The sequence below is a fragment of the Martes martes genome (genome assembly GCF_963455335.1).
Source record: "Martes martes genome assembly, chromosome: 1".
In the NCBI taxonomy this organism is placed as follows: Eukaryota; Metazoa; Chordata; class Mammalia; order Carnivora; family Mustelidae; genus Martes; species Martes martes.
This window is the reverse complement of record NC_137888.1, coordinates 2,603,221-2,615,139: the sequence shown is the minus strand read 5'-3', so window position 1 is coordinate 2,615,139 and position 11,919 is coordinate 2,603,221. Positions and strand designations below refer to the sequence as shown.

General features: G+C 65.3%; 1 protein-coding gene across 1 annotated transcript; it reads right to left on the bottom strand.

Moving 5' to 3' along the window:
- Window positions 1-1,702: 1,702 nt before the first annotated feature.
- SIK1 (salt inducible kinase 1) lies at window positions 1,703-10,960 on the bottom strand. Its single transcript, XM_080813823.1, has 14 exons — window positions 10,848-10,960; window positions 10,199-10,369; window positions 9,704-9,820; window positions 7,348-7,411; window positions 7,011-7,172; window positions 6,737-6,861; window positions 6,511-6,634; window positions 5,795-6,018; window positions 5,360-5,509; window positions 4,791-4,913; window positions 4,455-4,671; window positions 3,549-3,824; window positions 2,780-3,014; window positions 1,703-2,286 (listed from the first exon to the last, which is right to left on the bottom strand). Exons 2-14 carry the CDS (start codon window positions 10,352-10,354, stop codon window positions 1,926-1,928), a joined length of 2,334 nt encoding a protein of 777 aa, XP_080669949.1. The 5' UTR covers window positions 10,355-10,369; window positions 10,848-10,960; the 3' UTR covers window positions 1,703-1,925.
- Window positions 10,961-11,919: the final 959 nt, after the last annotated feature.

Here is an 11,919-nt window from a genome sequence, read left to right as displayed (position 1 = left end):
TCTCATGTTAACATAAGAAATAAAATAATTAAACCAGTTACAGTAAAAAAACAGACTATGTACATCTCAGATCATGTAGTGCCTAGAACCAGGCGCCCAGCCTGCCCCACGCGCGTGGGGAACTACGGAGCACACATCGCACACGCCTACACACAAGACGCAGGGACACACGACTCACAGCAAGAAAGGAAATTTCCAAGGAAGTAAAGTGCTTGTCACGGTTCTGAGGCCTTTGATCTGTGGCGTTAGAACGGCGAGGAGTGGAACGAGGGGGCCGCCTTCGCGGGGGGTCAGCTGAGCGGCCTCTGCGGACCCCGGAGGCCTGGGCCCAGGCTGCGCCGGCACCTTCCCGCCCCCAGCCCCCGTCTGCGAGCAGCAGGAGGCTTTGGTGATTTCCCAGTGGTCAGGCACGAGGACGGTCCCTTCCCCAAGGCTGGCGACAGCCCCAGGCCAGTAGCAGAGGTGGCGGCGGGGGTGCGGGGGGACCGGCAGCAGCGAGCACGGCAGACACACGGAGCCGGGCGCACGGCCCGCGACCTCCCTGCCCGCTGGGAGCCCGGGCAGTCTTTGGCTTCTACAAATGCCCACCTTTCCCCTGTTAATACTGTAGGTCGTAAGAGCCAAAGTGAGCTGAAGGCACCTGGGTCGGGAAAGGATCAGGGGGCGGACGGGTGTGGGGGGGGAGGCGGCGGCTGCCGCGGGACGGAGCCGCCGGCCGGGTTCACCTGCAGGGGAGGACACACCTTGTCTCCCTCCTCCACGCAGACCCGGGGCTCGCGCTTTGTAACGTTACCAGAGAGGACTTAAACCAGGAACACAAAGGTGTAGTAAAAAATATAAAAAATAAGTAGTGTCTGTTTCCTATTTATACACATGTACAACGTCTGCTCTAAAAAAGGGACGAAGCTTGAACAACACGGATCCGACCTCTCGCGTCACGCCCTTGAACGAGAGCCCACCCGGTGTGGGGCCTGCAGAAGGCGGGGACCCCGGATCACCAGCCGGGACCCGTGCCTGCCACCCCTGCTCCCGCCCGCCAGCCGCACCCCTGCCATATTGCATGCCACCCCCCCACTCCGGTCGGTTGTTCTTTTTGGACCCTGATAATGAAATGCATAAAAACTTAATTAGCAGCGGAAATAAGACGGGCAGCAGGAAGAAACCTCTCCGGGCCCCTCCAAGGCACGCGGGGGGTTCGAGGCCACGGGCCCCGGGCTAGAGCCCCAGCCTCGCAGTCACCCACCCCCTTCCAGGCTCTTCCTGGGGCTCCTCTGAAGAATCCTGGAAACCCAACGCTCGAGCAGTTGATAAAAGTTCTCATCTAAAATCGGGAACAAAACGTCCTCGGGGCTCTGATTTCAGGGTAGGGAATTCCAGGAATTGGTCGATCACTTTCTCCTGGGCTGGCCAACAGAGCTTTGTAAAAACGGATGCCTAAAGCAGAAAGTTCACAGTTCTCGCTCTGAAGTGTAAATGTGTCGGGAAGTGGAGAATTGTTAACTGAAAAAAAAAGGTACTAAACACACACAGGCACACACACGATGAACGCGCGGCTCCCTCCACAGCCCCCGCCACCCTCGCCGCCCCTCCCGCCGCCCCCGGCCGCCCGCAGTGGCCCAGGCCCGTCCAGCCCAGCCCTGTCGCCTCGCGCCCCGCCGCCCGCCGTCCCCTTCCCGTCTGCCCACCCCAACACGCCCCTCGGTTATTATTTTTCTTCAGAAAGTTTCGAGGCCCTACTCAGAGTTACATTTGCTCAGTGCAAAGAAAAAAATAAAATAAAACAAAAAAACAACAAAAAAGCCAAAACACCGAACGTATTGCTTGTTTCGCTTCTAGAAACGTATTGGCTTCGAGTCCGGAACCGTCTTCACATACTCCGAAATTATTGCTTCGAAGGGCCGGCGGCCCGAGCAAACGCGGGGCCCTCACTGCACCAGCACGAACGTGCCCCGCGGGCCCGCGGTCAGGTCCTCCATCTCGCAGTCCGCCTGCGGCAGCCCCGTAGCCACAAAGCCAGGGGGCAGCGTGGCAGCGGGATGGGGGGCCGGGGCGCGGCTGATGTGCAGGTGGGCGTCCAGGAGCTGGGCCGCCGAGGCCACCGGGGAGCCCCCGGCTTGCAGGAGGTGGGCCGGCAGCAGCGGGCCGGGCCCCAGCCCCAGCTCCTTCTGGAGTCCCGACACGAGGAGGGCGCCGTCGCACGGGGCGAGGACCAGCGGGGCCGGGGGCAGCTGGGGGGCCGGCGGGCAGCTGGGCGGGCCTGCCAGGTGGTGCTGCAGCTGGAGCAACCTGGAGGGGCACGAGGGGGCGGGGAGGGGGACCGGGTCACGGCTGCCCTGTCCGCTGAGCTGCCCAGCAAGTCCTGCCGCCCGGCCCGGCGCACGCGCTCCCGGGGCTCCCCGCCGCCGAGCCTCTGGCTGGAGCTGCTCCCCACGCACCGCGCTGTGCGTGACTAATCCCCTGAGCAATTCCTGACATTTCCATTCTGCGTCTGGCTTTCGCAGCAGCTGAGATGCCAACTAGACGCGACATTCTTAGTCACGGCCCCCTCCATCCCCCCACTTACGGGCGGGCCTCACAGTGAGGGCACCTGACGGCTCCCCACCTCCGCCACCCTCTACAGGGAACGAGGCCCGACCTCGAAGCCCTCCCCAGGCTGGGGGCGGTGCGCTCATCTGATCGCACGGACAAGGGGACCAGCTTGAGAGATCCGGTCACTCAAGGGAGCCAGCTGCCCGGGAGCGCTCCCGCGGGGGCCAAGACGAGCACCAAGTGCACATACCTCTGCTGGTGCAGGACCTCTTCCAGCAGGCTCCGGCCCTCCCGGCTGCCGGCCCCGCTGCCGTGCAGGCCCGGGCTCTGCGCAGGCAGCTGGAAGGCGCTCAGGCCGCCCCTGGAGGCGCGGCTGGAGCAGGAGGGCAGGCACACCTGGCGAGCCAGCCCCTTGATCTTGTTCAGGCCCAGGAGCCCCTTGGTCCTCCCGCTCTTCCTCAGCTGCTGCCGGAAGGCTTTTAGCCCTGGGGGGAGGGGCGGACAACAACGATGGTCAGCGGATCTGCACCCCGAGGCCAGCTAGGGGTTTGCAGACCGCGGGGAGGCGGGAGGAGGGACCCAGCGCAAATGCGGGGGACAGACGGATGGCCTGCCTTCCTGCCGGGGTTATGGGTACCCTCTGGTTACCTGGCTGCTTCTCACTACAGCCCCTCTTGGGGCACAGGTACAAGTCTGGGGCAGAGGAGCCTCTGGGGAAGGAGGGCATGAGCACTGCCTTGGGACAAGGGAGGGAGCCCAGGCAGGCAGGTGGGAGCCGCCGTCTCCAAACTAGGAGGGGCTGGGCATCCAAGGGTCTGCTGGGCTTTTCGGACCAGCCACCAGAAGACTGGGTGAGCTTGTCCCGGAAGAGCAGGACATCTAGAACCTGGGAGCTCTGCCACTGGGCCGGGCCCGGGTAGATGCTGGGGACATGCCTTCGGCCCCAGGACAAAGCAACGCCCTCCATGGCCACAGAGCATCTTCCGGGAAGGGGAAGTGTGCACAAAAGCAGAAGTCACCTTGAGTGAGCGAGGTGTCCGACGCCCTCCGGCCTTCCTGGAAGCTGATGGGGAGCAGCGTGACCCCTCCTGGGGCCCCCTGAGCCTGCAGCACTGGGGTGGCAGACTGGGCCCCCAGGAGCGGGGAGGCCAGTCTGAGAGGGGAGCAGGTGCCCACCAGCCCCTGAGCGGCCAGGCGTCCACCGAGCCCCGCCGGGCCGTCGCCCGCTGAGGTCAGGCAGCTGTCGGAGCTGGTGCCTTCCGATGGGCTCGCGGCGGAGGAAGAGATGACTATACCTGGGGAAGGAGCATGCGCTCTTGAGGGGGCTCTGATGCTCCCAAGGCCAGAGGCAGACCCCCAGGACCCAACTGTTCTCATTGGAAATCAGGAGTAGCCATGGCTCTGGGAGAGGACCAGGCAGGGACAGCTTCTCCATGCCTGGCGCGGCCTCTCCCTGGCCCGTGGGTGGCCCATGCGGCCTGGGGATGTGGCGGGCAGCCATACCGGCCTCCAAGTGTCTACCCTCAGCCGCACTGCAGAGGAGCCCACAACGGCCAGAGGCTACTGGCGTTTGGGAGCCGTGACAATGGCCAGTCACCATGAGCGGGCAGTGGCCCCTGCCGCTGACTTGGGGTGGGGGGTTCCCACGAAGTCACCCAGAGTCTGGACGGAGGACCTGCCCTCCCGGCCCCCAGGGGCAGCTAAACCCCACAGTCCTGCCACCAGAGGGCCACGTGCAGTCTTGTGGCATCATCTGCATGGCCCAGGGGGACAGAGGCGGTCAAACAAGTGACCAATCTGGACGTGTGTCATCAGAAACCGCCCAGCAAGAAACGTTCACTTCCCATCGGTGGGTCAGAGCCTCAACCATCAACCCACCACCCGGGTCGCACAGGCCCACGTCCCTGGCCCGCGGGGACACTTACACGGAGGGGCGCACGGGGAGAAGCAGGTGGAGACCTCGGCCAGCGTGTGCCTGCGGCCCGTGCTGCCAGACAGGGGCTTCTGGGCCTCCCGTTCCTCCTCCAGGCCCGGGCCCTGCCTGACTTCCTCTCCGACGGGCGCGTCCAGCAGGCCGCTGGGGGAGACGGAGCGATGCCGGAACACTCCGTTGCAGTTGGCGTCCAGGGGGAAAAGCAAGGGCTGCGAGGGGACAGACACAGACCAGTAACTCCCAGGGCTCCGTGGGGCCCGGGCAGGGGGGACGTCGCTACGGCTGGGAGAACCCCTCCCCCAAGGGCCGCCCGATGAAGGTCACAAACCTGGAGGGAGCTGAGGGGGTCACAGTCCGCGTCGGCCTGCAGGACAGACTGCCCCAAGGCCTGGGGCTGTGGGCACAGCAGGGAGGATTGGAAAGAGTCGCCGGAGAGGCCTTCCTGAAGCACCTGCGGGCAGGCAGAGGACAGACACCATCAGGCAGGTGGCTCTGGGGACCGTCACAAGCAGCGTCACGAGGAAGACCCCACTGGCTCTGCTGTGGGGCTGACAGACATCAGTCGCTAGCTGACTGGACTCAGGACACAGGCACCCTCCTCTCCAAGGCCACGCTGCACGGGGTGACCGGAAGGTGTCGAGAGGCCAGATTGGGGACAGTTAAGGAACAAGTGGCCATGGGGCGGTGCCTGACCCTCAGCAGAGGTGGCCAGTGCCCCCTCTGGTCCGTGGCTCACACAGGAACCCCCCAACACACCCATGCCTAACGGGCGGGAGATGTGCCCTGGGGGCCGGTGGGCTCAGCATCTGGCTCCCGGGCCTGTCGGGGCAAGGGATTTCTGGCGGGGGCGGGGGGCACCATCCAGGGCAGAGCCCGCGAAGGAGACGGCTCCCCCACCTCACAGCTGCTGAGGTCCGAGCTCCTGGGCCTTTGCAGCCGGGCGGGGCCGGCCCGGGCCACTGGCGGGGTGGGCCGGTGCTCCTTCAGCCGCTCCAGGAGGAGGTAATAAATGGCAGCAAAGTGGTTGTAGCTGCTGTTCCGCAGGGACTGGGGGAGGCGGAGAGGAGCGGGGTCAGAGAGGGGCTCAGCGCCGGGGAGGGGGGTTGGGGGGTTTGGGAAGAGGGCGGGGCTGGGGAGTGGGGGCGGGGCCTCGGACACTGCTCCCAGGGTTATTCTTGGGTGGCCCAGAAGGTCCTCTAGAGGAGCGGACAGCTGACCCTTAAATTAGCCCAGGTTCCCGTTTTAACTCGATGGGCGAGCGCCCACTTCTTCTCACAGGGAGCCTGTCCCCTGTCGGGGCACCCGCAGGGCCGGGGCGGGCCGGGTGCTCACCTCCACGGTGCGCTGCCGGTCAATGCCGAGGCTGTGCATCACGCCCAGCACCTGCTCGTCGTAGCGGCCCAGGCTGGAAGCGTAGCCGAGCGTGGGGAAGGCCGGGCAGGGGGGCCGCGGCACGGAGGGCTCGGCCTGCATCCAGCGGTGCTGGCGGATCTGGGCGATGGTGATGCGCTTGGCGGGGTCCACCACCAGCATGCGGCGGATCAGGGTCTCGCAGTCTGGGGGGCGAGGGGGACCCGCTGAGCCCGGCGCAGGAGCCAGCTGCGGGCACGTGCCCGCCACCCCTCGCCCGGTGCCCACCGCAGCCCTGCTGGGGACCAGAGCCCCTTCCTGAGGGCAAATGGCCAGGGACGTGGTCCTGCTAACCAGCCCAGACAGAAGGAGACTTAAACTCCGCAGTGACTGGGCCAGCATCCCCAGTGCTGGGGCCGGCGGGGAACCCGAGACCAGGCCCTTTCCAGGGGACAGCAGCGCCCAGGCACCCACATCCCTATAAGTAGGGCACAGGGAAGACGCCCAGTGGGCTGGGTTTCTCCCATGGGCAGCTGACCCGTAAACCTAACGCGGGGCGACGGGGCTGACCCATACACCTGACAGCACACTCTGGCCCAGTCAGGCAGCAATTTGGGCGATCGGTTCCTCTTCCCTCTCCAAAACTCTCCTCCCGGGTGACCCGACAGTCCCCGCAGCTGGCCGGCGGCGGCGCCTACCTTGAGACATGAAGAAGGGGATGCGGAAGCGGCCCTCCAGCACCCGCTGGCGCAGAGCCGGCAGGTTGGGCCCGTCGAAGGGGAGCGAGCCGCAGACCAGGACGTAGAGCACGACTCCCAGGCTCTGCAAAGGACCACAGGCCGCCCGTCAGCGCCCGCGCCCCAGGCTCTGTAGCCATTCCCGAGAGCACCGGGGGTCCCGCACGCCGCACACGCGGGCTCCTACCCAGATGTCCAGCTGGGGGCCTTCGTACTCCTTCCCCTCGAAGACCTCCGGGGCCGCGTACGGGGGGCTCCCACACCACGTGGACAGGGGCTCTCCCGACTTGTAGAAATTCCCGAACCCGAAATCTGAGGGACAAGAACACGGGCAGTGAGGTCCCGGTACAAACAGCAGGGCCCGGGCTCTGCAGCTGTGTGCGCGAGCGGCCTGGGGGCCCTGGGCAGTGGGCACCCCCCACCCCCGCCCCCACGAGGCGGCCGGGCCCGGGCCCCCTTGCCTGCCAGCTTGATGTCCATGCTGCCGTCCAGCAGCAGGTTCTCCGTCTTGAGGTCCCGGTGCACGATGTGGTGGCTGTGGCAGTACTCCACGGCCGACAGAATCTGCCAGAACTTCTTGCGCGCTTCGTTCTCGCTGAGGTGCCCGTTGGAAGTCAAGTAATCTGGGGAGTGACAGCCCAAAGCTATAGTGCGACGCCCCGAAGCTGGCCGCCCTCTGGGGCGTGGCGAAAGAGCGCTGTGGGCGCTCGGGAGGGGCGGCCCCAGAGGCTGGAGGGGCGACTGGGGACAAGTTCTCAGGTCTGTTTTCACCAGATACCAAAAGGAGGCGTGGCTTACCAAACATTTCTCCATTCTTTGCGAACTCGGTGACGATATAAAGCATATCCTTTGTTTCCATAACCTAAAAACACAAAGACCTAACGTTTAACCCTGTGGAAAGGGAACACACCCGTGGTACAAACAGACCACTGGAACCCCTGTCACTTGTTAACCTTCCCGGGAGGAGGGCATCCAGTATCTTTAAGAAGGAAAAGAAAACACACGCTTCTGTGTTAAAGGAACAGAGGCAGGGGTTCCCACGCACAACAAGAATTTAAAATATCGGAGCGGAATTCTGCACCAGCCCGCCTAGCCGGCTGCGCCAGAACCCGCCCATATCACAGCGCTTGCCCAGCTGCCTCGCCACCCCGAGGCCTCAGCCCCAGACACCAGGACGCCTGAAGCCCGGCCCGCAGCCGCCGAGCTCAACCGGACGCCGATACCCGCTTCCCACCTGCCTCCCTGACTTGATAACTTAGGGGCTGACTGGAGGTGCTGCCAGGTGAGAACCACACCACTCTTTGTACCGCGACCCGTTCGGCCCGTGTGAACAGCAACAGCCAAGGTCAAATACACCCGCCATGTTCACGTACTGATCGGAGAACTTGATCTCGCTCTGAAAACCAATTTTTAAGAGGCTTTCAGAAACACGGTAGAATTTAAATCTGTGGCACTTCAGGAAAGAGAAGCAACACGTGTCCCTTTATTTCGGAGGGAGACACACAGAGACAGTACGTTCTTACAGAAGCAGGCTTCTTTAAGGTTCAAAATATAGTTGTTCCTTAAAAAAGACACTTTAAAGACAACTGCTTTTAGCCATAAATCTAACAAGAAGGGGAGGGCAGCGCAGGCCAGGAAGTTTTCACCCTCCCAGCCCTCGGTGTGGGTAGCTGTCTCGAGTAAGCAGCCCACGGTTTATCCCTTCCCTCAATTCAAGAGACAGAGAAAGAATGAAGACTGAACATGTTTTGAGGTTTAGAAATGCTCAAGGCAAGACGGAAGTGTTTCCCCAAGGTTGTGGGCCTGGGCCAGCTGGAGGAGAATCACACACCAGGGGCAGACTGCAAGGAAGGACAGGCGCGGCCGTCCCACGGGAGCCGCTGCTCTCCGAGCCGCTCAGCCATCAAACACCCCCCGGAAAGGACGGTGAACTCCGGGGACGCGGGCCGTGCACCCTCTGCTCCACACAGTGGGCCGGCGGGGGGACAGGAAGCCCAGGAAGGTGCGGCCTGGCTCATCCCTCCAGCAAAGTCAAAACCAGGGTTCAGCCCACTCCTGCGGAAACAGGCCAGGCACATTTCTCGGGCACTGACATCAGGGACCATGAGGAAACTTCTTATCAGAGCAGCACGACTTGGAGATGACACAGACACAAAGCCCAGGCCAGAGCGGACAGTGACGGGCGCTCTGCTCTTAGTGACTCTGAGTAAACGGTCATTCCGGGGAACACAAGCCCAATGACGCGGCTTCCGTGGGGTAATTTTCTATTCTAATTCCCTCTCCTACCACACTGTACACCCAGCCTTGCCAACTGCACGGGCACATGTGCACCCCGTGCCACGTTCATCTCAGAGTCACAGGCCTTCACGAGAATCACCGAGAGGACCTTACGCCCAGCACAACTGGATGGAACACTGAGCATTTGCGAAGACCTTCTTCTGCGAGCTGACAGCCCCTCGTGTGCACAAGCTGGCAGCGGACTCCAAGGCTGCTTTGCTTTGCTGTCCTAATTAAATCTATGCTTAGATCCCAAAGACATAATTTCTTACTTTCAACACGATAACAAAAATCAAGTCAGAAAACAAACCAACAGGCAGAGAGGGTGAGGCGTGTTCCTAACAAGGATTAAATGGCAAGTTCCCTGTTCTCGCCAAGGCAAAAGCATTTCCCTCTCTCCATTTCTGGTGGAAGAGTTGAAAGGGGAAGACGGATGATCGCCGCTGCTTTTGCAAAGGTAAGTTTACAAAAACTCGTAGGAGCCGCCGGTTTTCAACTTTAACAATTATCTGCAAAAGCAGACAGTGTCTCATTTCACTAAAATCTGTCCTACACGAAACACTTGACTTGCGACAGTACACAGATCTAGCCGTCTGTTTGCATAGTAACGTCTGAGCTCTACGCATCTCAAACGGGAATGAATGCCAACACTAAGTAACATTTTGATGAAGCAAACTTCCCATTACGATCCAAAAGCAAGAAAATAATTGAAAATACATCTGAAGACCTGACAAGAGCCAGTTTACCCTACATACCCTCCTCCCTCCCCGACTGCCACAAACACCCAAAGAGCGGCAAACCCCGGAAACTGCAGGCTTCTTGCCGAGAACAACACCCTTGCCGGGACCCACAGGAGAAAGCGAACTTGAGCCCTTACCTGGTACAGCTTTATGATGTGAGGGTGATTCAGAAGCTTCATGATCTGAACCTCACGGTAGATTTTCTCCAGGTTGCTTGCATCTAATCGGGTCTTATCGATGATTTTTATTGCAACCTGCAGTTTAAAAAAATAAAAGGACAGTCTGTTTACAAAAAACACCTTTTGCTTACACACTCTATTTTTTGCAGCTTCGTTTCTAAAACACTTTACGGCCCCAAAACATCACAAAAAGTTGGAGGAAAAAAAATAAGCAGAGTGACCGTCCGCGGTACTTAAGGCAGTCCGAGTTCAGATCGCGAGCTACGTCTCGGGGGCTCCGGGGGCTCCGGGCTCGGCCGCCCCCGATGTCCGCCCAAATCTCTCGGGATCGTGATACACAGCGTCTTCTCTTCACGGGACTGAACCGCCGGCGCGGGGCCGGTGCGCGACGGACAGGGGCTCCCCCGCCCCGCACCCCCGGGGGGGAGCCCCGGGCCGGGCCCCCGCACGCACCTGGGTCTTGGTGACTCGATGGCGGGCCAGCTTCACCACCGCGAAGTTGCCCTTGCCCAGCGTCCGCTCCACGTCGTAGAAGCCCACGCGGAGGGGCTTCTGCGGGCCCTGGCCGGGGCCCGCGGGGGCCGCGCTCAGCTCGGACATGATCACCATGGCTCCGCGCCGCACCTGCGGGCCGCCGGGAGCGCGCTCAGCGCCGGCCGCCCCGACCCGCCCGGCCCCGCGCCCCGCACCCCGCCGCCCCCGCGCGCCGCCGCGACCCAACCTCCTCACCCCGCGGGGCGCGCCCCCGCTCCGGCGCCCGCCCCGCCGCCCGGGGCCGCTGCGCTCGCGCCCCCGAGACCCCCGGCCCCGCGGGGCGCTGCGACCCGCTCCCGCGCCGACCCCCCGCCCCGCCGCCCGCCGTCGGCCGCGCCTCGGCCGCCGGCCCTTCACCCCCCGCGCCCCGCCGCCGCGCCATCCCGACCCCGGACCGCGGGCCCCGCGGGGCGGCTCACCCGCCCGGCCCGCGGCCAAGGGGAGCCGGCGGCGGGGGCGGCGGTCCCGGTCCGCGACCCCCCGCGCGCGCCGCAAGCCCGAGCCCCGGAGCCCCGGCCCCGCCGCCCCGAGCGCAGAGGCGGCCACCCCGGCCGCGCCGCCGCCTTACCGCTGCCGCCCTCCGCGCGCCGAGGCGGGGCCGCCGCCCGCCCCGCGCTCCCCGCCGCCCGCTCGGCCGCTCGCGCTGCTCGGGCGCCTGCTGCTCGGGCCGCCGCCGCCGCCGCCGCCTCCGCCGCCACCGCCGCCGCCGCCCGGGCCGCGCCGCATGTCAGCTCTGAGGCCGCGCCGCGCGCTCGGGCCGCACGCGCCGCCCGCCGCCGGCCCCGCCCCGCCCCGCCCCGGGCCCGCCCCGCCGCGCCTCGGCCCCGCCCCCGCCCCCGCGCCGGCCCCGCCCCGCCGCGCCGGCCCCGCCCCCGCCGCCGCCGCCGCCGCCGCCGGATTGATACATCCCCATTGACGTCACTTTGACGCCAGAGCGACGCGCGGACGAGCGCCGGGCGAAGGGGGAGCGGGAGATCGGGCCGTTGCCAAGAGACTGGAGGCTCTGACGCGCGCGCGGATGGGGCCGTCGCCCTGGCGACCGCGGGGCGGTGACGTCAGGGGCGCCGGCCGCCCGAGGCCCGCCGAGGCCTGCCCCCCGCCCGCGCCCGCGCTCCCGCCGGCGCGCGCCCCCTGCCGGGCCCCGCGGGCGCTGCAGGCGGCTCGGCCTCCGGCCCGGCGCCCCCTCCGCCGGCGGCGCGCGCACAGCCCTCGGCGCGGCGCCCCTCCCCTCGCGGCCCCGCGCCCCCCGAAGCTGCGCACGGCGGCGGCGGCGCCCTCTCCGCGCCCCGGGTCCGGGGTCCCGTTATCGCGGAGCGGCCGTGGGGCTCCCGCGGTCCAGCCGGACGGCCCGGCCCCGGCGCCCCCGTCGGGGGAAGCGGCAGGTGGGGCTCGGGGAGCCCGCGGACCCGCAGGACGGCCCCCGGGGCGCCGGGGACACGCCCGCTCCCAGTCCGCAGTCGGCCCGCCCCGTCCGCGACAAGCGCCCCCCGCTGCGGGGACCCTCCGGAGCCCGGGGCTGCGGGCGACCAGCCTCCGGTCGCGTTTGTCGCGGGGGGAAACTCGGGGGACCGGGCAGCGTCCGCCGACCGCGGGGCAGCCCGGCCTTGACCCCGCGCGCCGGGGCCTGGTGCCGCCCGCCC

What these genes read in the sequence shown, in the direction of transcription:
- SIK1 (XM_080813823.1), bottom strand. Translation starts at nt 10,354, where the DNA reads ATGGTGATCATGTCCGAGCTGAGCGCGGCCCCCGCGGGCCCCGGCCAG. An exon ending in ATCGAGTCACCAAGACCCAG is followed by an intron (nt 9,821 to 10,198) that starts GTGCGTGCGGGG and finishes TTTAAACTGCAG; the next exon opens with GTTGCAATAAAAATCATCGA. An exon ending in ACCGGCAGCGCACCGTGGAG is followed by an intron (nt 5,510 to 5,794) that starts GTGAGCACCCGG and finishes CGCCTCCCCCAG; the next exon opens with TCCCTGCGGAACAGCAGCTA.